General features: G+C 40.7%; 1 protein-coding gene and 1 non-coding gene across 9 annotated transcripts in view; both read right to left on the bottom strand.

The window, feature by feature from the left end:
- PUM1 (pumilio RNA binding family member 1) overlaps window positions 1-26,788 on the bottom strand; it is a 130,847-nt gene that overhangs the window by 40,939 nt on the left and 63,120 nt on the right. For 4 of the 8 annotated variants that reach the window (XM_074934155.1, XM_074934158.1, XM_074934157.1 and 1 more), the window contains exons 6-9: window positions 24,886-25,052; window positions 21,597-21,867; window positions 8,254-8,347; window positions 6,849-6,965 (exon numbers count right to left, since the gene is read on the bottom strand). In XM_074934155.1, coding sequence (XP_074790256.1) covers window positions 6,849-6,965; window positions 8,254-8,347; window positions 21,597-21,867; window positions 24,886-25,052 — 649 coding nt within the window. The remainder of the gene's footprint in view (window positions 1-6,848; window positions 6,966-8,253; window positions 8,348-21,596; window positions 21,868-24,885; window positions 25,053-26,788) is intronic. The other 4 variants (XM_074934159.1, XM_074934161.1, XM_074934160.1 and 1 more) reach the window with 2 other exon arrangements.
- On the bottom strand, window positions 242-328 carry LOC141974766 (small nucleolar RNA SNORD103/SNORD85). The gene has a single exon (XR_012635808.1). It is a non-coding gene; the product is annotated as a small nucleolar RNA SNORD103/SNORD85 (small nucleolar RNA).

Below are 26,788 nucleotides of genomic sequence, written 5' to 3'. Positions count from 1 at the left end.
CCGTCAGGCTCCTGGCAAGTGCCATGGTAACCTTCATTTGGACAAAGATCAGGCATCTCTATTCCAAACCAAAGGAAGTTATTAATCTGAGCTCTAACTACCATACACACATAGTCTGGACTCTTCCTCGGCTACGGGTTGCTCATTTGAACAGCTACAGTTTTAAGTGTAAAAAAAGAGAAAAGTTACTGAAAACTGCAGTAAACTCTTTGAAACAAAGCATTCTGAGCGTTTTTGCAAGTCTGGCTTAAATTCATCTGAGCACATGGTGAGGTTCTCATTACTGAGTGGCTCTCTCAGTGAGGGCAACTGTGTCATCACTACCAGACCTGTAAAACTTGCAGTTATTCTTCACTTCAAGAGACTAACCTAGCTTTATACTTATGAAAGATCCCATAGAAAAGGAAGAACATCCTAGTGCATTTGACGTCAAGTACTTCTAGTGTGCTGTGCGCCACACACACTGAAGAGTTTATGCACTCAAAACGTGTGTACATGTTAAAGTGAGTTTAAGAAATACCAGTAAACTGAACAGCAAACGTGGTCACAGTAAAAACAATTCCTTTCAATATCAGTGTTACCATCAAATCTATACAGGTATTTATAATCATGCCATTCATGTGAATCAGAGTATGACGACTCACACTCAGTGAGGGACTTCAACTACGAAGACACCTGTGGGGAAAACAACAGCAGGGGACAGATTATCCACCAAGTTTTTGGAATGTATTGGAGACCATTTTTTATTGCACAAGGTGGAGAAAGCTATTAGGGGAGAGGCTGTTCTAGATTTGATTTTGACCAATAGGGAGGAACTGGTTGAGAATTTGAAAGTGGAAGACAGCTTGAATGAAAGTGATCAAGATTCTAAGGAAAGGTAGGAGGGAAAAGAGCACAATAAAGATAATGGATTTCAAGAAGGCAGACTTTAGCATCTCAGGGAGTTGGTAGATAAGAACCCATGCAAAGCAAGACTAACGGGAGGAAACAGTTCAAGAGAGTTGGCAATTTTTCAAGGCAACATTATTAACGGCACAAGAGCAAACTATCCCACTCCATAGGAAAGTTAGGAAGGATGGCAAGAGGCCAGTATTTGCTTAACCAGGAGATCTTCAATGATCTGAAACTCAAAAAAGAGTCCTACGAACAGTAGAAACTAGATTAAATTACGAAGGATGAATATAAACAAACACAAGCATGTAGGGATAAAATTAGAAAGACCAAGATGCAAAACGAGATTAAACTAGCTAGAGACAAACGGTAACAAGAAAACATTTTGACAATACATTAGAAGCAAGAGGAAGACCCAGGACAGGGTAGGCCCATTACTCAGTGAGGTGGGAAAAAACAATAACAGAAAACGTGAAAATGGCAGAAGTGCTGAACAACTTCTTTGTTTCAGTTTTCACCAAAAAGTTTAGTAGCGATTGGATGTCTAACACAGTGAACTCCAGTGAAAATGAGGTAGGATCTGAGGCTAAAATAGGGAAAGAACTAGTTAAAAATTACTTAGACAAGTTAGATTTCTTCAAGTCTCCAGGGCCGGATGAAATACATCCTAGAATAGCTCAAGGAGTTGAGTAAGGAGATATCTGAGACATTAGCAATTATCTTAAAAAAATCATGGAAGATGAGAGATTCCAGAGGACTGGAAAAGGGCAAATATAGTGCCAATCTATAAAAAAGGGGAATAAGGACAACCCGGGGAATTACTGACCAGTCAGCTTAACTTCAGTACCCGAAAAGATACTGGAACGAATAATTAAGCAATCAATTTACAAACACCTAGTAGATAAAAAGATAAGTAAAAGTCAGCATGGATTTGTCATGAACAAATCCTGTCAAACCAATCCAATAGCTTTCTTTGACAGGGATTGGGGTTGTTGAAGATGTGGTCTATCTTGACTTTAGGAAGGCTTCTGATACCGTCTCACATGACCTTTTCATAAACAAACTAGGGAAATGCAGCCTAGATGGAGCTATTATAAGGTGGGTGCCAGAGAGTAGTTATCAGGGTCAAACTGGAAGGGCATATCACCTAGGGTCCCGCATGGATTGGTTCTGGGTCCGGTTCTGTTCAATATCTTCAGCAATGATTTAGATAATAGCACAGAGAGTACACTTATAAAGTTTGAGGATGATACCAAGCTGTGAAGGGCAGCAAGTGCTTTGAAGGATAGCACTAAAATTCAAAATGATCTGGACAAATTGGAGAAATGGTTCGAAGTAAACAGGATGAAATTCAATAAGGACAAATGCAAAATACTCCATTGAGGAAGGAACAATCAGTTGCATACATACAAAATGGAAAATGACTACCTAGAAAGAGGTACTGCGGAAGGGAATTTGGGGGTCATAGTGGATCACAAGATAAATATGAGTCAACAGTGTAACACTATTGCAAACAAACAAAACCAAAAAACAAACAAAAGTGCAAATATTCTGGGATGTAGTACAGGTGTGATGTAAGCAAGACACAAGAAGTAATTCTTCTGCTCTACTCTGCACTAATTAAGCCTCAAGTGGAGTATTGTGTCCAGTTCTGAGCGCCACATTTCAGGAAAGATGTGGACAAATTGGAGAAAGTTCAGAAGAGAGTAAGAAAAAGGATTAAAGATCTAGAAAACATGGCCTATGAGGAAAGACTGAAAGAACTGAGTTTGTTTAGCCTGGAGAAGAGAAGACTGAGGGGGGACATGATAACAGTTTTCAAGTACATAAAAGGTTGTTTCAAGGAGGAGGAAGAAAAATTGTTCTAGCCAACCTCTGGGGATAGGACAAGAAACAACAGGCTTTAATTGCAGCAAGGGAAGTTTAGGTTGGACATGAGGAAAATCTTCCTGTCAGGGTGGTTAAAAGCACTGGAATAGATTGCCTAGAGAGGATGTGGAATCTCTGTCATTGTCTAAGCTGCTTTCAAAAACCTCTGAACACCTGTCAGGCGTGGTCTAGATAATACTTAGTCCTGTTGTGAGTGCAGAGGACTGGACTAGAAGACCTCTCAAGATTCTTTCCAGTCCTAGGATTCTATGATTCGATGACTCAAAACATGAGTGAGGCTGGCAACAGTATATTAGCAGGCTTGGCAGCATTACCACCATTTAAAAAAGAAAAATCTAAACAGATTTCACCATGCACACAAAAACAGACAAATATATTTCCATCAACAACAATCAAAATTTATAGTTAGGCAAAGTAAAAAAAATCCTGTTTGAGAACATACTGGAAACAAAATCCAGTGAGTAAGACTTCTGAAGTAGACTTATTATATATGTGCTAGCAAATTAACAGTAAAAACAGGTATGATCTGTTGATTTAAGGATATTTAATTTGTATATTTTGACATATGTTGATAATTTGTGTTTTAACAGTTTAAAGATTTAACTTTTTGAATTTTAACGTCATAAAATAATTGTTTGACACGCCCCCAATAATCTTGCGCAGCTGTGAAAACTTAAAACAAAAAAATCTAAAAAAAATGCTTAAAAATAAGCATAGATATCAGCCAAAATTATAAAAAAATTCTTATTCTGCCAAGTATTGGTTGATCATAGGATGACTATGAGCTGCCAATGTGATATGGCTGTGAAAAAAGTTAATGTGGTCTTGGGATGTACCAGGAGAGGTATTTCCAGTAGGGATAAGGGGGTTTTAGTACCGTTATACAAAGCACTGGTGAGACCTCACCTGGAATACTGTGTGCAGTTCTGGTCTCCCATGTTTAAGAAGGATGAATTCAGACTGGAACAGGTACAGAGAAGGGCTACTAGGATGATCCGAGGAATGGAAAACTTGTCTTATGAAAGGAGACTCAAGGAGCTTGGCTTATTTAGCCTAACTAAAAGAAGGTTGAGGGGAGATATGATTGCTCTCTATCAATATATCAGAGGGATCAATACCGGAGAGGGAGAGGAATTATTTAAGCTCAGTACCAATGTGGACACAAGAACAAATGGATACAAACTGGCCACCAGGAAGTTTAGACTTGAAATTAGACGAAGGTTTCTAACCATCAGAGGAGTGAAGTTTTGGAATAGCCTTCCAAGGGAAACAGTGGGGGCAAAAGATCATATCCACTATTGTATCATTTAATGTTGAAGATTTTTTTTTAATATTATACAAGCATAATATTACAGCTGCACTGCAATAAACAATTAAATTTCCTAATGCAAATTAAATATAAAATGTTTGATAAAATTACTAACAAGCATTTTATAGAATAGCTCCAAAATCCCAATTTGGTGCTTTTTGGGGGAGGAGGGTTAAGGCTATTTTAAGGGGTTATAGCATCTTAAATGCTTTTTCTTAAATTATCTGTACTTTAACTTGTATAAGTGCTTAGTATTTTCTAAGTATAACAAATGTTTTCCTAAAGACCAATGCATACATTATAAAAAAGCACCTACTTAAGAACCTGTCATCATAGTAAAAGAAAAATAAACTTAGCTATGATAATATTTAGCACACTGCAGTCTCCGATATCTGTTGTCTTGTCAACCACTGGAATCTTTTTCCCCATGGATTTAGGCCAGCACTACCACATGTGCTCCTCATAAACACAAGGCAGAATCTACCAAAGTGCTGCTTTATTTTCAGGCAATGCTTCCCACCATGACTGCAGTGTTTTAAGAGGAAAGGTTGAAGCTTCTTCATTTTTTCCCCTGAGATGACAGTCTCAGCAAAGACCACAAGAAAAACTTCAACAAACTCCCATCTGGCATCTGCAGATTTCATACTGCCTGCAATTGTTCTCTGTAGAGAGTGAGAACCTCGATGATTCTCATATGTGGCGTGATTCTTCAGATAGGGTTTTGATATTAGATGATCGTTGCAGGTATCTTTTCGGGTCCAGTCTATTGTATGTTGACAGCATTATCATTAGGCAACAGACTAGCTCTGAACTTTGGTGTCAGTGCATGGTTTCTTAGCTTTTTTGGATGAGCGTTTTCCAGTTGTAGAATGCTTTTTAGACATGTTTAATGTGTACTGACCCATGGGGAGGGGGGAAACTGCACTAGTAGTAGCAGGCCATGTGTCTAAGCAACAGTCAAAAACGAATATACAGTACACCCTTGTTATAAATGCCCTTCACAATAGCAAACCTTGGGCTGTAGCCAACCCCAACCCTGGATCCCACCTTGAGTGAGCGGAGGCGCACACAGTTTCTCCCGCCCTGGGCCGCGGTCGGGGCACAGAGAGCTCCTTCAGCTCTGGGGCCACAGCAGGGAGGCATCCTTATTATTTTGTATTGTGCTGGATTTAAAAAAAAAACAAAACAAAAACACACAGCTGGATTCAGTGTTACGGTTTTGATTCCGCAATTCCGTCCATGTTCTCGTTGATGCAGCTTCCATAGGGCTCTACTTCTTGGCTTTCTTCAATTTCATCTCAGCCTTACCTGTGTGCCAACAATAGGCTTTACCCTAACACCTCATCTTTCATTTTTATTATGCCCTGACCACACCTAACATTCATCTCTTCAAAATTACTTTAAAAAAAAATTATAATCCTGAAAGGACTCTTTATAATCTTGATTCTTCATACTGTTTTATATACTCTACCAAAAACACCATGTGATATGGTCATACTTGTAATCCCATTTCATCATAGCTTGACTTTATGTTGGCCCCAAAGCTTAAAAGCTCACGAACAGTTATGTAACAGCTGGTAAATATTACAAAGAGTCACATATCAAACTTACTATCCCACATTGCGCAAACCAGAATACTGTAAAACTTGCTTATAATAAATATAATCTAGCTTTGTTTTAACTTTATCTTGGAGTGGAAAGAAGCAGTGGGGGTGTTATTTAGGTAAACCGACTGCATAAGAATGAAATGTTATGAGGTTGTGCAACCTTCATTGAGTAATGCTCTAATCTAACTCTGCACATTTTATTTAGAATTTACTGGACTTCCTCTCTCCAGATGGCTCAGTGAAAGAATTAAATGTGGTTGTACAGAACTAATCTGGTTTTGAAAGAACCCGCAGGACTCTCACTACTTGGGCCAGAACTTCATGACTTTTGGAATAAAAATTCAACATGCAATGTATTTTTTACACTTTCTAATAATTGCTTACTGGAGCTACCGTTTCAAGACACAGCAATTTTGGCTCCTGAAGTTGGGAAAGGGTTCAGAGACTAGACAAGGCTGGGAGAAAGAGGTCCAGTATGAAGGCAAGAATGACCCACATTAGAACTGCTATCTAGAACACTTTATATTCAGCCTCTGCACAGGTGAGAGATCTTTTGACATATAAGACCTGGAACAAGGTAATTAAGGGACTGGAAAGCATAAAGTTCAGAAGGGATCCTCCAGTGAAGAAAAAAGCATAATTTACCAAATTTATCATAGCAAATCTCAAATTAACAACAGTAACAAATTTTACTTAACACTTCTTGGCAGGAAAACTTTACTCTATACCCTGTAACGCAGGCTTCAAAAGTATTTGGCTTTCAGATGTCAAATAAAAAACTCATAACAACCCAACACCAATCACACATTTGTCACTATAAGTGCATATTTGTCACTATAAATGAAATGTCACCTCTCTTTCAGGATTTTTGTCCTTAATCTTAACTGTAAAACACAATCCATACTGAGTGTTACCGGTTTTGATCCTCTAATTTAGGTGTTAATCTATAGGGGCAAGACTTTCAAAACAAAAACAAAATTCTACTTTAAGTTTTATAATACCCTTATACACCACACTGACATCCACTTATTTTTTCAGTAGAGCTCAAAACGTGCTAACAGATTACATTAAGACTGCTCTGATAGCGACAGTTAAAACATTTTAGGCATAGAAAATTTCATCTAATGCACAAACAACTCTAAGTTGCTCACCTAAAGTTGCAGCTGCTGCAAGTCCTGCTGCATATGGATCTGTTCCCGGTGGAGCAGCACTGATGATGTATGGATTGGGGACAAAGGCAGCGGGAGCTAAACCTGCTGAAAACATACCTGTCAGTAAAAACAAACTTAACTAGAACTGCAGCCCTACCAGAATACCTACATATTTTGGCTATTTACCCTGGCTGCAACTGAAGAGGATAAACAGGCTTGTGTAGCTATGATTTAAGAGTAAGAAAAGCTGGCAGCTACTTTGAGAAGACAAATTATGCATTTTCACATGTAGTTCTTTGTAGACAGCAAACAGTAAGTATCCAGGAGTCTTATTGAAACAATCAAATGTGAAATTCATAGCAATGTTACTGTCCATATGTATATGGGATTTGACTCCAAAGATACAACATCCCTTAAAGGGCTGGGAAACTAGTCAACTAGAAAAAAACAATGGGAAAATAAAGAGCAACTCCCAATTAATTTATACTGGTGGGTATTAATACATACCCATAAAATATGTTTTCCCTTGAAGTTCATTTTTGTCATAGGAGCTCAAAGCACTTTAGAGATATAAAAGCACTTTCATAAAAATTTTGTTCAATCTACTAAATTAGGGGAGAAGATGACAGAGGTCTACACCAAAACTGAACAAATATGGAGTGCAACATACATGGTACATGAGAAACAGTGTCTTCATAATTCTTTCTAGCACTTTAAAACTAAGTTCAATTCAATTAGGAAAACCTACAGTTAAACTCTTTGATGCTAGGAAATTTACTCCCACCATTAATGAGTGAGCCCTTGTGAACGGTTCACCTATTTTTCTATAAACAAGATTATGTACAGTTTTCCCCGAGTCAGTATTTCTTTAATACTATGAATGGTAACATTTAAATAACTGCATCTTAAACTTCTAAGTCTCACCCAGAATAGCCTGAAATTCCATTCCGTGGGAGAGTTAATCAAGACTAAACCATAGTAATACATAAAATATGGACTCAAGTTTCTGTGGTCTGTACTAAAATGTGCATTTTTCCTCATTTCACTGTCCCATTTACCCCAATTCATGTCTGGCTCAGAGTAAATGAATACTTAGAAAATACTCTCGTTACTGAATAGCATTCTCAATGAGGGCAAAGCAAGGGTCATCACAGGTAGAGAGGAATTTTTGGATGCTTTTTAAACGTATAGCAAGATGTTACCAGAATTTTGCAAGATAATCTTCAAATGTGGGCTGCTTCTGAAATCTGTGTACCAATTACCCATAACTGGGACTGTACTTTTAAAACCCCTCTAAAGCCTACGGACCTGTTTTCACTGCCAGAGGCTATTCTGAAGGCAGCCATTAGCAAGTAGCAGCAGCCACCGCCAGCCATCTAATAGAGGCGTTAAATGAAGGACTTACCTATGTGCGGCTGATGGGCAGCTGCCAATGCGTACTGCTGCTGCTGTGCTGCCGTCAACTGCTGAACAGCAAGTGCATTTGGTCTCTGAAATAACTGCAGGGACAAAAGAACAGGCTTGGTTCTTTATTCGTGCACGAGAAAAGTTCTCTCAGATTCCCTCCCGACGCAACCCTGACATATTAGATTTACTATCATAAGAGTACGGACACTCTTCATGATACGGAAACACGTTTAAAAGAGAGACTAACACATTTATTTGAGCATAAGCTTTTGTGAGCTACAGCTCACTGCATCGGATGCGTTCAGTGGAAATGCACGGCATGCAGCCGATGAAGTGAGCTGTAGCTCACGAAAGCTTCTGCTCAAATAAATGGGTTAGTCTCTAAGGTGCCACAAGTCCTCCTGTTCTTTTTGCAAATACAGACTAACACGGCTGCTACTCTGAAACCTGTTTAAAAGAGAGGTTCACAGGAGTTTTAAATTCATAATCTACCACAATCATCTAAAAATATTTTCATTCCAGCATTATTAACCTATCGTGAAGGTTTTCTACCTCCACATTCCCTGAAAGCTTCACTCATCAACTACTCTTTAAAGAGACTAAGACAAACTTCGTAAATGTGGCCTGTGGGTCACGGCAAGCTAGCAGCTCACCAGGCTGTTTCCAGCTCTAATACTGTATTAGATATACTAAATACTTTATTACTTTCCCATGCAGGCAATTTCTGTTGCCACAGAGATGTTATGAGACTGCAAATTGCAGTAGAGATGGGCTGCAGGACTGGGAATGGGATGGCAGATACTCACGAGAATCTCTGTAAAACATGATCCATGCTGAGAAGTTAAAGAACCCTAATATAACACGAGGGGGAAAGCTTTCCTTACCTGTTAATTTTCTCTCTAAGATCTTCTAAATCAGTCCAGACACTTGGTGCACATAGTTCTTCCCTGACAGTAGACAGAAAGCAGACACTGGGACTTTCTGGTGATATTATCCCCTGCATAAGGGTTGCCAGCTCTCATAGCTCAGCTGAATCTTTGAAAGCAGTTCACAGTATTATTTAAGTGTAATATAAAAATCACACACCTTGAGACATTGAAAACTCACTATTTGCAAAACCACTGGAAATGCTGAAGAGAGCACCAATCTTGAAGGAAGGGATAAGGGCTGGCATAGAAAGTCTTGAGGAAAAAAAAAAGGAAAAAACTTCTCTCCAGCTTCCAATGCCAGTCCAGATTCTTGGGGCTTGCCAAAGGAGTGAAGTGCCATATAGAGGGGACAGCCTAATGCCTCTTGGCTGCCTGAAGCACTCTTGTGGCACAACAATTGGCTGATGCCTCAACATCAGCTTGTGAATATGAACACTGGAGAACACACATGCCAGGCAGCTGCCTTGAATAACTCTAGTAGCAATGCTTCCACCTAACTTCCTAGCGAAATATACTGTGAAAACTGAGGGAGCTGCATTTGTTGTACTGAAGCAAGCTTTCCTGACTAGAAGCTTTATCCACTTGAAAAGAATGGATTTGGATGCTATGCTGTTTTCTGCCCCCTTCCTCCACTTCCATCCTTGTAGGACTATGGGCTTGTCTACACGTAAAACATTGCAGCTGCGCCACTGCAGCGCTTCAGTATAGACCAAGGGTTCCCAAACTTGGTTCGCTGCTTGTTGGGGGGCCGCTTCCCGCAGCTCCCATTAGCCGGGAACAGCGAACTGCGGCCATTGGGAGCTGTGAGCGGCCGTACCTGCGGATGCTCAGGTAAACCAAGGCGTCTCACGGCCTACCAGGGGCTTTCCCTGAACAAGCGGTGAACCAAGTTTCGGAACCCCTGGTATAGACACTACCCATGCTGATGGGAGGGGTTCACCCATCGGCGTAGGTAATCCACCTCCCTGAAAGGCAGTAGTCAGGTCAACAGAAGAATTCTTCTAGACTTAGATCCGTCTATGTTGGGGGTTAGGTCAGTTTAACTATGCTACTTGGGCATGTGGATTTTTCACACCCCTGAGCAACAGAGCAGGGTCAACCTAACTTTTTAGTGTAGACCAGGCCTCAGACAGAGAGGCCTAGCCTCTTTATAAAATGTTAAGACCGGGGTAGATGGACAATAATAATTCAGCCTGATTCAGGCAGGATGTAGTTAACTTCAGCATGAAACACAGAATTGTTTAAAGAATGGACTATCTTGATAGAAAAATCAGGTATAGTTCTTCACAGAGCAGGGCTTTCAACTCTTATCCTCTTTGCTCAGGAGATTGCAAATATGAACAAGAGAGCAATAGCCTACGTGATATTCTTCTTCTGCCACCTCCTCCTCCTTCTTTAGGTCCAAACTAAGAAACAGGATGTAAATTTAGTACAGTATTTTAGATCCAAAAAGGAAGTTGTCTGAATACAAGTTTTGGCTTTTGTCAACCACTATATCAAAATCTAGCTACATTTCGGTTTAAGTACATCTGTGTTCCCTGAAGGCTCATGAATGCACCTGTAAGATGCTGGTGCTCATTCCTAAGTCTAGACCATTCTGAAGCAACTCCAGGATGTTGGCTATGGAGAAGCACATCGAATCCATGGTTCATCAATCACACCAGGGACACAATGTTCTCCAGATCCTATAATCACGGGTGGATGTGGAACATATGCCTATGATAACCTTTACTCAAAAGCCCTTTCTTCCAAGAAGCATCCTCTCAACTGTGATGACCTAAGCCTAAAGAAATCTGGATCTTCATAACAAGTAGGGTCTTTGTGCCAATAAGTCATCTGTAGTAAGCAGGTGGATCAGTTTTGTATTGACATGCATGGGTTCAAGACAGAAAGGACATCTTGATTAATCTGAGACTCAGAAAGGTGTGCAGGAATGAGGGTTCCCAAGGATCTGCCAACTCTCTGCAGCACCCTCCTTATGGACCAATGTGAAAAAATATATGACAGCGTGCTGGGTGTATTTACCTCTAGAACTCACATTCATGATCATGCTGTCTACCATTCTGTTGTCTCTTTCACCAAACACAAAGTTGGTCCAATAAAAGGTATTACCCCACATACCTTGTGTCTCTACCTTCCTGTGGTCATCGCATCTACTTGTGATCCCCTTCACTACAACAAATCCACCCAAAGCTCTCTCAATTTTCCACTCTCCTTTACATGTTTGGGATCAGTTTAGCCAGGTCATTGTGTTGCATTCTGGCTAGGTGAACAACAGATAGGTTAGATGGGTGTTTTTTCTGTTCGTACAATCAACAGCTAGTTTGCCTCGGCCATATCCGAACTAAACTGGGAGGAGTGGTAGATACGCTGGAGGGGAGGGATAGGATACAGAAGGACCTAGACAAATTGGAGGATTGGGCCAAAAGAAATCTGATGAGGTTCAATAAGGATAAGTGCAGGGTCCTGCACTTAGGATGGAAGAATCCAATGCACCGCTACAGACTAGGGACCGAATGGCTAGGCAGCAGTTCTGCGGAAAAGGACCTAGGGGTGACAGTGGACGAGAAGCTGGATATGAGTCAACAGTGTGCCCTTGTTGCCAAGAAGGCCAATGGCATTTTGGGATGTATAAGTAGAGGCATAGCGAGCAGATCGAGGGATGTGATCGTTCCCCTCTATTCGACACTGGTGAGGCCTCATCTGGAGTACTGTGTCCAGTTTTGGGCCCCACACTACAAGAAGGATGTGGATAAATTGGAGAGAGTCCAGCAAAGGGCAACAAAAATGATTAGGGGTCTAGAGCACATGACTTATGAAGAGAGGCTGAGGGAGCTGGGATTGTTTAGTCTGCAGAAGAGAAGAATGAGGGGGGATTTGATAGCTGCTTTCAACTACCTGAAAGGGGGTTCCAAAGAGGATGGCTCTAGACTGTTCTCAATGGTAGCAGATGACAGAACGAGGAGTAATGGTCTCAAGTTGCAATGGGGGAGGTTTAGATTGGATATTAGGAAAAACTTTTTCACTAAGAGGGTGGTGAAACACTGGAATGCGTTACCTAGGGAGGTGGTAGAATCTCCTTCCTTAGAGGTTTTTAAGGTCAGGCTTGACAAAGCCCTGGCTGGGATGATTTAACTGGGAATTGGTCCTGCTTCGAGCAGGGGGTTGGACTAGATGACCTTCTGGGGTCCCTTCCAACCCTGATATTCTATGATTCTATGATATCCTTTTTCCTCATCAGTTTACCTACGTGATGGCAGTCAAGTTCTCAAACTGCATCTCACTGAGCTATTTTTGAACGCATGGTGAAAGCACAGAAGAGCAAGCCTGACTGCTCTTACATCTGGAGAAGATTGAGCCCATTTCAGCTGAAGACAACAAGGAAAGGATCTGCTGTTATACTTTGTGTTGTCGGTCTCCCATTTAAGAACATTCTTGCTGGGTGCTTAGCTGCACTCCCAGATGTATTAACATCTACATCAAGGTTTGCATACTTCTCTCGAATCAGTATTTAGGCATCTGCTTCCTGGAACTAGCACAATCTGGAAATGGCTGTCCTCGCTGTCCATTATAATTTGACCCAAAGTCATCCATGTAGAGGTGAGTGACAGCTACTGGCATAATTATTCATGATGGAATAGCTTCAAGGTGATGCATACAGGTTGAATGATACTATGTAATACTGAAAACAGTTCCAGGGCTGTGAAATGCAGGGAACATGGACACAAGTGCCAGAGCAGCATTGGGCATAAGTATCTGTAGACTCATCTGAGCAGACACTTCAGAGAATCACAGAATCTCAGGGTTGGAAGGGACCTCAGGAGGTCATCTAGTCCAACCCCCGGCTCAAAGCAGGACCAATCCCCAATTTTTGCCCCAGATCCCTAAATGGCCCCCTCAGGGACTGAATTCACAACCCAGGGTTTAGCAGGCCAATGCTCAAACCACTGAGCTATCCCTCCCCCCCATTCATTTGGAAACTCCCTCAAGGAAACTACTTTACTTTGGTTGGTACAATTAGATTGAACAAGGCTGCTGAAAGTTTTGAAACTGAACTCTAACTATGGATCATGATGCCTAATAGGCATTGATCTGATGTTATATGTTCCCATGCATGAAAGGAATAGAATTGCCTTCCTCCTATGAAGTCCAGGGATGCCTGGTAAGTGCACCTTCATTACTGCTATAAGGAGGTGGGTAGCAGTGTCCAGGTACCTATGTCCTCTTTCTTGAATGAAGGAGGTGCACTTGAAGCACCCTTTCCAGATGAACTGTAGCTGCTTTACCCGGGAATATGATCTGGCTTCTTAAAACTGTGCTTAGTGTAACTGAGACAGAAACTGCCATATATATGTTGTACCCTGCAGAAGGCCGAAGTTTTTGTCTGCTTTCTACAGCTTTAACTACAATGAGCTTCCTTTTGAAAGGCCATCATTGTACTCAGTGACCTCCTCTTCAAATATCTTAAAAAACACTTTGCACAAACATGCAGAATAGCAGGGCTTGGACTTAAATGCAGCTGAAATCTCAGAACAGCTGGCTAATTCTACAGATTCTCAGCTCTTGCCCTGTGAAGGGAGGTGGAGATAGTGTCTGGTGGAAGGAGTTTGAGTGGGTGTTTCCAAGGGTGGCAGGAAAGGAACAAGATATTCCTGGCCCTCTCCGTTTGCACAGCACATCAGTCATGCTGTTCTCAGACTTGCTTCTAGCCTGGCATTGAGTAAGTCAAACTCACAGAGCTCTCAAGTGGAGATGTGACTTTGGTTGTCTTTTTGCCTTATCAGAAATAAAGTAATTTATAGTGACATATATTCTTCATGCTACGGTCCACAGATCAGTTACAATGAGCAACTCCAGCCTGTTTGCTGCTTGGGGACAGAATCTGACCCATCCGTCACTGGGAGCAGGGGAACGTGCTGTCTCCTGAATTTCCTTAGTTATTTTCCGTCCCCCACAGCTGCAGACAGGTTCAAACCTTGTCTGTTGCAGAGCTTGTCTTAAGAAGATTCCAAAATTTCAAGGGGTTTTCAAGAAAGCTTTCTGATTCAGTCCAGAGAATGGGTTCCAGAAGGAGAATGCACAGCACCCACTAGCTGGAACACAATTCATTAACGTTTCAGAGAATGGTTCCTCCCATGGATAACAGATCTGTCCTGGTTGCAACAGCCAATGAATCTGACACGGTTTTCATAAAAACTGGGAAGAACACAATCGGCCCCAATAGAGAGATCTGCCTCTCTTGGGTACTGCCCACCTAGGAGGGGATGAACACTTACATGGCAGAAGTTAGACTAATAGAGCAGCTCCTACACCCAGAAATCTCTCTCTCATCATAAGTCAATGTGGCTGGCTGGCGACTGAGCTCTTTTCATCTGGAAACAGCAAATTAAGAGCCCTTCAGCCTCTGTCAGGACCAAGGTGGTGAGCTGAATAATATCTTACAAAGCTGGGCAAGGTCCCTAATGTATGCATTCCAACCTTTTCCACTGCTCCCCAGGACAATACAAAAGACAGGAGGGAGGGAGCGGTGATACTGTTTATTCCTTTCTGGCAGAAGAGGCTACACTCTCAGGTCTGATGACCCTAGCACTGGATCTTTGGACATCTCTCACAGAGGTCTGTTATTGTAAAGTTAATCCTCCATCCAGGACCAGACACGTTTAAAATGAATACTTGGAGGAAGTGATTATTGCTGGCACGGACCCCAAAAGAGAGATGTCAACAACAACAACAAAAACTTATTCTAGTGGCTGTTGCAAAGTCCATAATTTAACTGCCAGGTTAATCGCCTTCTATGATGAGATTACTGATTCTGTGGATGAAGGGAAAGCAGTGGATGTATTGTTTCTTGACTTTAGCAAAGCTTTTGACACGGTCTCCCACAGTATTCTTGTCAGCAAGTTAAGGAAGTATGGGCTGGATGAATGCACTATAAGGTGGGTAGAAAGTTGGCTAGATTGTCGAGCTCAACAGGTAGTGATCAATGGCTCCATGTCTAGTTGGCAGCCGGTGTCAAGTGGAGTGCCCCAGGGGTCGGTCCTGGGGCCGGTTTTGTTCAATATCTTCATAAATGATCTGGAGGATGGTGTGGATTGCACTCTCAGCAAATTTGCGGATGATACTAAACTGGGAGGAGTGGTAGATACGCTGGAGGGCAGGGATAGGATACAGAGGGACCTAGACAAATTGGAGGATTGGGCCAAAAGAAACCTGATGAGGTTCAATAAGGATAAGTGCAGGGTCCTGCACTTAGGACGGAAGAACCCAATGCACAGCTACAGACTAGGGACCGAATGGCTAGGCAGCAGTTCTGCAGAAAAGGACCTAGGGGTTACAGTGGACGAGAAGCTGGATATGAGTCAGCAGTGTGCCCTTGTTGCCAAGAAGGCCAATGGCATTTTGGGATGTATAAGTAGGGGCATAGCGAGCAGATCGACGGACGTGATTGTTCCCCTCTATTCGACATTGGTGAGGCCTCAACTGGGGTACTGTGTCCAGTTTTGGGCCCCACACTACAAGAAGGATGTGGATAAATTGGAGAGAGTCCAGCGGAAGGCAACAAAAATGATTAGGGGTCTGGAACACATGACTTATGAGGAGAGGCTGAGGGAACTGGGATTGTTTAGTCTGCGGAAGAGAAGAATGAGGGGGGATTTGATAGCTGCTTTCAACTACCTGAGAGGTGGTTCCAGAGAGGATGGTTCTAGACTATTCTCAGTGGTAGAAGAGGACAGGACAAGGAGTAATGGTCTCAAGTTGCAGTGGGGGAGGTTTAGGTTGGATATTAGGAAAAACTTTTTCACTAGGAGGGTGGTGAAACACTGGAATGCGTTACCTAGGGAGGTGGTAGAATCTCCTTCCTTGGAAGTTTTTAAGGTCAGGCTTGACAAAGCCTTGGCTGGGATGATTTGATTGGGGATTGGTCCTGCTTTGAGCAGGGGGTTGGACTAGATGACCTCCTGAGGTCCCTTCCAACCCTGATATTCTATGATTAAACCAAAGAAACAGCCTTGATATCCTCCAGGAAGGTTTCACTGTGGGTGAACAAGAGTGTCCAAGCATAAAGGTCAAATCTCTGTAGTATCATGTTCTCAGCATGTCCAGGGAAAGGAAGTTTGTACAAATCCCAACATCAAATGCTTCCTTAGGGCATCAACTTTATTCCAACTCCATAAGATCAGAGAGCACAACCTTGGAAACTCTTTCTGCTCCTTACAGCACTACCCAGACAGATACCCCATAGGAGGTGTTGTACTTCCTATCCATTAGAGTAGGCCTCCCAAAGACTACTATTTCCAATCACATGAGTTTTTTTTATTTGAAATTACAAGCTTTCTCTAATGAGACCCAGTATTATACTTTTAATTCAGACAGATAGTCCTCAACTGGCATAGCAAATCACTCCTTAAGAAAATTCAAGAAATATTCTCTCTTCAGTTAAGCATCCAATTCCAGTCCTTAACAACACTGATAATCACAGGGCAAAAAAGCCACATCTCCTGTACTGAGACTGGCGAGAGAGCCAGATGGCCATCAATATTTAAGTTCACCAAGTTCTGCCATTTCCTTTCTTTTTGGCAGAAGTCTTAGTGCCCAGGGAAAGATGGAGGAGATAGATTATTTATAAAGAATCTTGTTTTGGATGTCCATATTTAAAGAATATGCTTTTCACCCAGAGGCATGCTGCTATGAAAATCCCATTTTAAACAGATCTGTGGACCTCAGTGCAAAGAAAAGGAAAATTTATCCATGCTTACCTGAAATTTTCCTTTCGTTGGGTAATAAAGTCCACAGATCCAGCCCACCCAGGAGACAAACTGATGATCCAGAATAGAGATGGAAATTGATATCCAAGGATTTGCGGTTTGTCATCATTATGCAGAATTTACCATTCTCTGGAGAGAGTGTTATTTTTTTCCTCAAATTACATTTAATACAGTCTGTAATTTAAGAATGTAGATTTGAATTAACCTGGCTGTGGAAGTTCTCAATTGGAGGAAACTTCAGAAGGTAGGGCACTCCTCCCCTGCCAAAAGAAAAGGAGTACTAGTGGCACCTTAGAGAACTCCTTTTCTTTTTGCAGATACAGGCTAACATGGCTGCTACTCTGAAACCTTCCCTGCCAGTGACTGACAGGTCTGATCCTGCCATTGAACTGCAAGCAGGTGGAAATATGCATGGTACTGGCTCTATGGATCTTATTAACCAGAGAGAAGACATTTTCAGGTAGCTATGGATACATATTTCTATTGTCACTATGCGTGCGTGTTTACGGAAGCACAAGTGTGAAAGACAGCAGCAGTAGCAAACATCACTCTGGGCTTCAGACCTAGAGGTACTGTTCCTACAAGAGGGGTCCAACTAGGGGAGGCAAGGATGTCAACGGCTACTTAAGAGAGTCCAACTGCAGACTCTGGAACGGATATGGGGCGATGGGCTTGAGGTCTTGGAGCAGCTGGGACGCCAGGAGACATGCCTAAAGAAAGCGGATTAAGGCTCTTTAGCAGTCCCTGGTGAAGGCAACAAGAACAGTCTTTGGAGGAGAGAATCCACCCTGTTCTGCATAGGCTACAGGCTCTTCACTCCACTCACTGTGGATATCTTGAGGAAGGCTGTTTCTATCCTAACTACAGTTTGTGGTCCCCCACAAAGTGCTGCAGAGGCTGCTGCATGCTGCTGTGTGACTAGAAATCCCTGTAGGTGTCCAAGGCCTGCTCTATTCTTTGCTTTGTTAAGGTCTCTCTTAGCCAGCTGAGGCAAAAACAATTGAGCGCTGAGAGCCAGCAAACCCCATATATTCAGAAGATATTAATAAAGTCTCAATGCATTGTCTCCATCTGTTGGCAGTGAGGAACCTCCAGACACCTGGATTGGTAGAGAAGATCAAAGAGAAAAACCCAAACAAAAAGCTTATTATAACCAAGTCTTGACCTTAAATTAAACTGTATTTTTATACTCCTGATCTACTGCTGGTTTTGGCTCTGACACGGATATTAGTTTGGGTGTCCTTCCCCTTCCACAAGAGATTCATTTTCACCTTTTCAATTAAAATAGTGAGAATCTAAGAAATAGTGCTTCAGTTACAAAAATATTTGAGTGTATAACATTTTAGCCTCATGTAAGTCATATTCATATACTAGGACACAACTCATGGCAAAGACATGTCTGGACGAGGTTTGTTGATATATCTGAGATACTGTTTTAAGTCCTAAAACTCTCAGAGAGTTTCACCTACACATAAAACTAGTGTCATAACACACCTTGTCAAGAGGTCATAGGAGAAAAACTTGGAACAAACTGAGGCATCACAAGCTTATATTATGTCAATGTTATAAAGTTCAGATTTGTGTAATCTAGTTTCTTCTGCAACAAACATCTGACATTTCTAATCAGATTATGCACAGTTAAGACTCTCCCTTCTTAATATTGCTTTTAGCCACACAGATTTATAATCCCTTCAAAGTATATGGCATCTTTTCCAATGCCTCATAAAAGGTGCTATACAAATGAGGTCCTTTTGATTAAGATATATTTCCTTTTGGAAACAGTTAAATGTAAGCCAGATTTTACTACAGGTCTAAACACAATCTCAGACTCCATTTGGTATAGCTTCCAATTTTACTTAGAAATATATTCTACTCCAAAGTACAATGTGTAATTGGCAGACAATGGCACCAGAAACTATTTTTGAACAGACCCCTGGAAACATTGGCTGCTGGACACATTAAGTAAATCCTCCTCTGGTCTTCTGAGCCAAGGATATTGCATTTTATACTGACATATGTTAAGAAGTGGGAAGTTACAATTAGGAGTTAAGAGCCACAATAGTGAAAGCCCTACATTAAATATAGCGTATGTTTTCAAATAGTATAATATAAGGTTGCTACAAGTGTAAGTAAATAGATGAGGCAGCTATCAAAACATAAAAATAAGGTTGACATATCGAAGTACTAGTTCCCATCAGACAGTTTCGGATCTGGTTATTCACAATATCATTACCTTGATCTGAGTAGCTGAATTGAGTGCACCAGATATGTTCAATGGACATATACTACCTGTTGTCTAGCTTGCTTGTGCATCCTCATGTTCCAGTGAAATCCAAGTAGTTTAAAAAGGCAGTACAGAACTGTCGCGTGTGTCAAGGTGTGATGGCAAGAGAGGTAAAGAGTTCAGCAGTGAAATAGTTAAAGTGCATACGTTCTGAAAAAGGCTCTCTGTACTGGCAAATCTGCTTCAGGTGTTATCTGCTTAGTTTACATTTAAAAAAAAAAACCTTACTGCCATCTATGCAGATCTAATAGAGCCACAGAAAAGAAAACTACTCTTATTTGCTTCACGTAGTAGCAAGCTTTCCAATGAGGCTCTGCTTCCAGAATTTTATTGTCAGTGGTTAGGTACAAAACAGAAACAGATATCTGATTTGCACATAACAGAACTTGCAGAATTGCAGAAAAAATAAAACTTGATTTGACTTGTCAATGAGTCCCATTTTATATGCAAGACATTGAAGGAGAATATAAAACTAATTACACAGGTGTCAAATTTCTGCAGTGACCTTTCTGACCATAACCATACCTTAAAAAACAATTAATCTTAATAAAAAGAAAAGGAGTACTTGTGGCACCTTAGAGACTAACCAATTTATTTGAGCATAAGCTTTCGTGAGCTACAGCTCACTTCATTGGATGCATCCGATGAAGTGAGCTGTAGCTCATGAAAGCTTATGCTCAAATAAATTGGTTAGTCTCTAAGGTGCCACAAGTACTCCTTTTCTTTTTGCGAATACAGACTAACACGGCTGTTACTCTGAAACCTAAAATTAATCTTAATAAGCTCCAACACAGGCCCACAGTTAGGACTGTGTGAATATTTCCACTGCAAACACTGGTTTTCAAGTGTGTAGGTTTCATTATAAAAATGTTTTCTGAGGTGATTCTTTGCATCAAAGCTTTTACTCAAGAGATTAATATCACATTTAAAAAATAAAACCCGTTTGGTCATTTCCAAGTCATTAAATTATGAACTAAATATATGCTTTACTAATACCAATTTGTCCTTGTGAACCCTAAAAAACATCTTGTATAAAGAAATTTCAAACAACAAGACAACATTATGGGATTACACAGCATACGGGCTACCGAGAAGTGCAGTCTTTCATTGACTGTTCGCGAGGCACACCACCAACACAGGGTTTATGAATTGGCGACTAGATGCATGCTCTTCAGCCTGCCATGACAACGTTTTTGTTTTAAGCAGTAACATTTTTTTGAAGGCTTTAATACCAACAAAAGAAAAGGAACAAAAGTTTACGGTTGTTACACAAACCAGCACGAACAGGAGCAGACTTAGAGTGGATCCTTGAATCTAGACCTAGCGTTCAAAAGGAGCCAGAACGTAGATCAAAGACTAGTCCAGGGGTAGGCAACCTATGGCATGCACGCCAAAGGCATGATTTTCAGTGGCGCTTACTCTGCCCGGGTCCCGGCCACCGGTCCAGGGGGCTCTTATTTTAATTTAAATTTTAAATGAAGCTTCTTACGCATTTTAAAAACCGTATTTACTTTACATACAACAATAGTTTAGTGATATATTATAGACTTATAGAAAGAGGCCTTCTCAAAACGTTAAAATGTATTACTGGCACACAAAACCTTAAATTATAGTGAATAAATGAAGACTCGGCATACCACTTCTGAAAGGTTGCCGACCCCTGGACTACTCTGTCCAGGAAGCACCAGATTGGGCCGCCTGGGTAGGAGGAAAGGTGAAGGAATCCTTTTGGGCTGAGGAAAAAAAGTAAGGGGGAGGTCCCCAGAAATTACACTGGATCCTGATCTCGTTTTGTCTTAACCCAGGATCAAGCAAAAGCAATGTAGTTCACACTTTTCTTTAATTACCCTACAGTGATTTGGTATTCCAGAGGTCCCCAACCAGTGTTGCAACATCTAGGCCCAAATGTACCCAAAGGCTTAAGTCAGTTTCTTTGCCTTTGTTGGTCTGTTATTTGAAAGCAGCTTTTTCAAATATCAACTGTATGAAGTCACAATAATTCAGCAGCAGTTTGTTTCCTTCTCTAATAAAACAAACATGTAGGTTTCTATTTTAACTCAATGCAGCTTTATAATTACTGATATTAAATGTGCTTAATGCTACTTGAGATGTGTTATTTTGGCATTTTCTGTTTGCCACTGATCAGATAAGTCTCCTGCACCTGGCTCACTTTAGCAGAGTCCTGAACATGTAACCTCACTCATTATTGAACAACGTTCCTGTTAGGCTAAGTGAGTCAGCGCCTCCAATCAAGTAATGAAGTAACATGCTACCTCTGGGGCGACTCAAACCAGTGAGTTAGATATGACCACTGGAAGGGCTGGGGAAGGAAAGAGGTGGAATACCTGTGTGAATAGTTTACCTGTTGTTGAGAATTGTAGTCAAAGAGGCCCACAGTTGCTGCTGCTGAGTCCACAGGTACTTGAGTGCCGGAGTAATCAAACTGAAGAGGCTCCATGCCAACATGCTCCATGGGATCCAGGGGAACACTCTGGGATTCCATGTTGGAGAAATCCTCCACGGGCTTGGCACCATTAGTGCTAGTCAGCTGTGCTAAGCCCTCAGATCCGTTCTGGTTTGGACCCAGAAGATCCACTTCGTTAGCAGAGTTCTGGCAGTTACCAGGCGTACGGCTACACAAAAACAAAAAGTTAAGTGTCACTAAAATGTATCTGCCCAAAAAGATAAACTGGCAACACCTTCTTGGCAATGTTAACGTCATATCATTTAGCATCACTAACAGCCGACCCTAGTGCCAACCAGAATTACTGGCAGATACTTTTTAACTCAAATGCTCTGAAAAGAAACAGCTAGATGTGGTCAAGTTAAGCATACAATCCAAGTACGCTACCAACATATTTCCTCTGAAACAGTTTCTCTCCTACAGATAGTTAAACCAATGAGGTCATATTAATATTTATTTTATCTAAAGGTCTGTACAGATGAAGACATCTGACTGCAATGAATTAAGCCATTTTAAAAAAAACAAACATTCTCCAATGTTTCGGATGCTTTCCTAGATGCTTATCCTTCCTCCTAACAATGTTGTCACTTTTGTATTTGGCAAACAGCATGCATTTCAAACAGAACTGAAATGAGCATGGTTGTATTTAAATAATTTTATATAGAACCATTTGATATCTAAGTATCTTGGTACATGTTGATCATATAATTTAATGAATATTTGTTAGCTAATTATGTTTACTGCACAGCCACTGATTTTGGTGAGCCCCATCAAAATATAGCCTATAAACAACTGTCAGCAAAATTTAAAAAAACATCCCCACATTTAAACTCCAGGACACTTTAAATAGGCCGAGTTTGGGAAACAAAACGCATTATCTCTTTACCAAGCAACCAATTTGTCACATTATGAGAATTTAGAATATAAATTTAATGAACCCTGACACTGAGTTTAATCAAGATTTAGAAATGGGGAAGTGAAAAAGAGAAAATGGTTGTTCAAAGCCTGTATAATATTACAGGCATTTGTCTCTAACATCTCCTATCATTTCTACAGGAAGTCCCCCCCCCCCCCAACCTCCAAAATAATAAAAACTAATAATAATAAAAAAAAAATAATCCTTCAGATTAGGATCTCAAACACAATAAGCATTACAATTCTGCAAAGTGAAACTGGCCATTCTATTTTGAGCATAAAGCAAAAAGACAATCACATATAGCAAGAAAAACAAAAGCAAATGTTGGCTCTGATTCTGAGCTCCAGTGTGGTTCTTTTAGAGTGCCAAAGCAACATAAGCAGCCCACCAGAAAACCATCAAGTGCAGGTCTGGCATAATGGCCCTGTCATGCCCTTTGAGGGTTGTGCACGGGCACTGTGAAATCTGACTATTCTGGGCTGCCAAACAGCTCTAGAAAGAGATGCCGCCGCGTGCATAAGATAGAGCAGTTCCAGAATCATGCCAAACCCCAGACCAGACTAGAATCCTGAAGGTGTAACTCCTCATGTGCTATGCCACCTAAGCAGAACACAGACCCTAGCCCACTCAATTATCAATTTTTAGATACTCTGTGCTACTAACACCCCAAAGATAGGTTATAAATAGATGCTCTACATCACAGAACTGAAATACTGACTTAGAGAGAACTGGAGATAGCCTCTATAGAGCCTCGAGCCTCTCAAACTGTAACTACTCTAGCTGCATGCTGAGCAAATCAGATTTGGAAAAGGTTTGTAGCAATTCACTGGGTAGCAAGAAAAACAAAAGGAGCTGTGACTGGTTGAAAATCTTTTGGACAAGACTGCTCTCCTGTGATGACACATCACCCCTCTAAAACAGAGAGCTAACATGGGAATTGGAGATTCCCCACATTATCAGAATAGACAGCGAGATGGTAGTCTCCTGGCAGATCCAATCAGCGGACACATTTGCTAACACCTGTATAGAAATGGGTTCATGAAAGGTCCATTGATATACTCTGAAGTGTTCCCCCACCCCATTTATAAAAAGCAATTTTCTGTGAAACATGTATGCAATTCCACTCCTGTTTTAAAATGCTTTTGCTGATATTCAATTTATAATTCATAAATGTTTGACCTACAAATAAGCTTCTCCTCATTTTGTGACTTGCATTTGTAGTGATAAGGAATCCAAGAAAAGGAGATCCCTAACTCCACCACCTAACTTGACTTACTTCAATGGACCCTCCTTCCTGAACACTTCATTAAAAGAAAAAAAAAAAGAAAAAAAAAAAGATTATTTTGGCGCCAACTTAAACCATTTCAGTTGTTCTCCCTTCTGAAATCAACTATCATTATTTCCCTTCCTATGGTTCGTTTCTAGGTCAGGAGAAGCCAGTCATGACAACAGTTCTAAAAACTGATAGAATTAGAATTTTTTCAAAAGGTGTGTCATCTTTGCAGAGCTGCTAGGTAATTATTCCAACAAGTTAATGCTGCTGGTCTACAAATCACCTCTTAAAACATTCCTAAAGCTCCTCTCATAATATTCGAATTGCATTATGCAAGGACTGGACTGAAATGTGGAATGGTTCATAGTAATCCTAAGGCCAATGGTTTTTGATCAATTGTTAAAATGGATGCATTTCGCACAGCACCTAATATTTTCTTTTATTCTATAGCAGTTTTCATTAGTTTTGAGAGAGAACACGGCATAGCAAGTAGGTAATTATACAGTAACAAGCACACAGTTTAACAGCCCAAATTCCAGGAGATTCTGATTTCATAACTACAACTGTAATTTTTTAAAAGTTAGACGATGGTCCACAAGCAAGGACAATATCTAGGGACAGTCTCCCGCAGGGAAATAGCTGACCTTTTCATGCCATTGCATGAAATGTTTAAAAACAAATATATAATATGGAACCAGTCCTGCACAGGTCAATGGACGGACTAAAACTAATAGGTGTTCTCCATCTCTAACTTCTGTAATGATTCCCTCTGCACAGGAAAAAATGCCTAAGATGCCATGTCAACTCGCTCTCTCGACACACACATTCCTGAGCCAAAAAACAGTCTTTTGGGAATTGCCACCACAAGGCTTATTATTGGATCAGGACTCCATTATGTTAGGTGCTGTACAGACAGAACAAAAAAGACAGCGCTCTTGCAGGATTTCCAACAAAATTAAATGCAACACAAACTAATTCACAGGTAACAAAGCATATACCTGAAATCTTTGACATCTGCATCAATCCCATTTTGTACAGGCAAACCATTGGTCTTATCCATCACATCTCCCTCCTCCTTTAGATCTCCTAATTTATCGCCATCAAATGTGCCCTTATTTTTCTTATCACCTTTATCATTTTCATCATTCTCTGCATCCCTTGGACCCTGGAAAAAATATAACATTTTAATGTATTCATTTTGAGATCAAGTTTACTTTTTTCCCCGGGGATTTTTACCTTAATAAATTACAAAGTTAAAGGGACATGTCCCCTTAAAAAGTTATTTTTACTTGTAACAATAATAGGTAACATTTAACATTATCATAACTGGAAGCAATTAGGGAATGAGTATTTTTTTCTTTCCAAGTCTACTTTGTGTATTTTACAACATTACATACAATCAATTTAACAGTTTCCTCTATGTAGTAAGTCAGGGCCTAATTCTGTTAACACATTAAACATTTACTTTAATGAGTAACATTTTCAAGAGCACTCACATTCTATTTTCAAAACTGACTAGGCATTTAGCAGTTTAAAGAAAAGGAGTACTTGTGGCACCTTAGAGACTAACCAATTTATTTGAGCATAAGCTTTCGTGAGCTACAGCTCACTTCATCGGATGCATACTGTGGAAAAAGTGTAGAAGATCTTTTTATACACACAAAGCATGAAAAAATACCTCCCCCCACCCCACTCTCCTGCTGGTAATAGCTTATCTAAAGTGATCACTCTCCTTACAATGTGTATGATAATCAAGTTGGGCCATTTCCAGCACAAATCCAGGTTTTCTCTCCCCCCCTCACCCCCCCCCCCCAAACACACAAACCCATTCTCCTGTTGGTAATAGCTTATCTAAAGTGACTTTCAATAAGACTTAGGCTTCTAAGAACCTACAGTCACTTTTGAAAAACGGGACTCATTCTTTTTAAAATTTTGCTCAACGGGACAACGGACATAAGTAAAATTACTCTCATGCTTATGTGTTTGCAATGGGCCATACTACAGTTTCACATATTTGTGTGTGGGGAGGGGGGCGATGTTTTCAAACAGCACACAGAAAAAATATTTTCCACTAAAGAGAAAGCTGCATTCATTAACAGTCTACTAGTACAAATAAGGGAAAAGTAGTTCACGCATGACACCAGTGGTGCCTGAACCCCATGAAAACTATAGTAAGTTTCCATCCTGTCTTACTACAGATTATCTATTGGGAGAACCTTGTTTCATATTTGAACTAGACATTTTGTGTTTAGAAAGTAAAGTTCTTCTGATGCCACCAGTCAGCAAAACAGCATTTTTATTAATTAGCATCACCAGTAGAACTAGGAAATGCCAGTTCAGTTATGGATATGAATTGGGCCCACTCCTGCAACCTGTACTCACCCAAACAGGACCGTCAAACAAGCCTATTGGTTTCAGGACTGACCCTCATTCTCAACTTCATTTCACAGGTTAAATATGGCAATAATAGATAGTTATTCTGCACATTAATAATAGTGCATTGAGCTTCTTGGTGTATGCAGTGGTGTTGTAGCAGCATCAGTGCCAGGATTTTAGAGAGAAGGTGGGTGAGGTAAAACCCTTTATTGGACCAACTTTCTGTTGGAGAGAGAGACAAGCGCTCACTAACAGAAGTTGGTCCAATAAAGGATATTTACATCTGTCTACATGGCTCAGGATGTGAGGGAGATTTCCAAACCTGAGCCATTCTTTTTAGGTGGAAAATCTGAGGAACTGTCCCAGATTGAGCTGTCATCAGAGGACTTCTGAAACAACTAAACAGTAATAAGTCACCAGGACCAGATGGTATTCACCCAAGAGTTCTGAAGGAACTCAAATGTGAAACTGCAGAACTAACAACTGTAGTCTGTAACCGATCATTTAAATCAGCTTCTGTACCAA

This window comes from Natator depressus, chromosome 19 (assembly GCF_965152275.1).
Source record: "Natator depressus isolate rNatDep1 chromosome 19, rNatDep2.hap1, whole genome shotgun sequence".
NCBI lineage: Eukaryota > Metazoa > Chordata > Testudines > Cheloniidae > Natator > Natator depressus.
The sequence above is the reverse complement of the archived record's forward strand: the minus strand, read 5'-3'. Positions and strand labels throughout refer to the sequence as shown.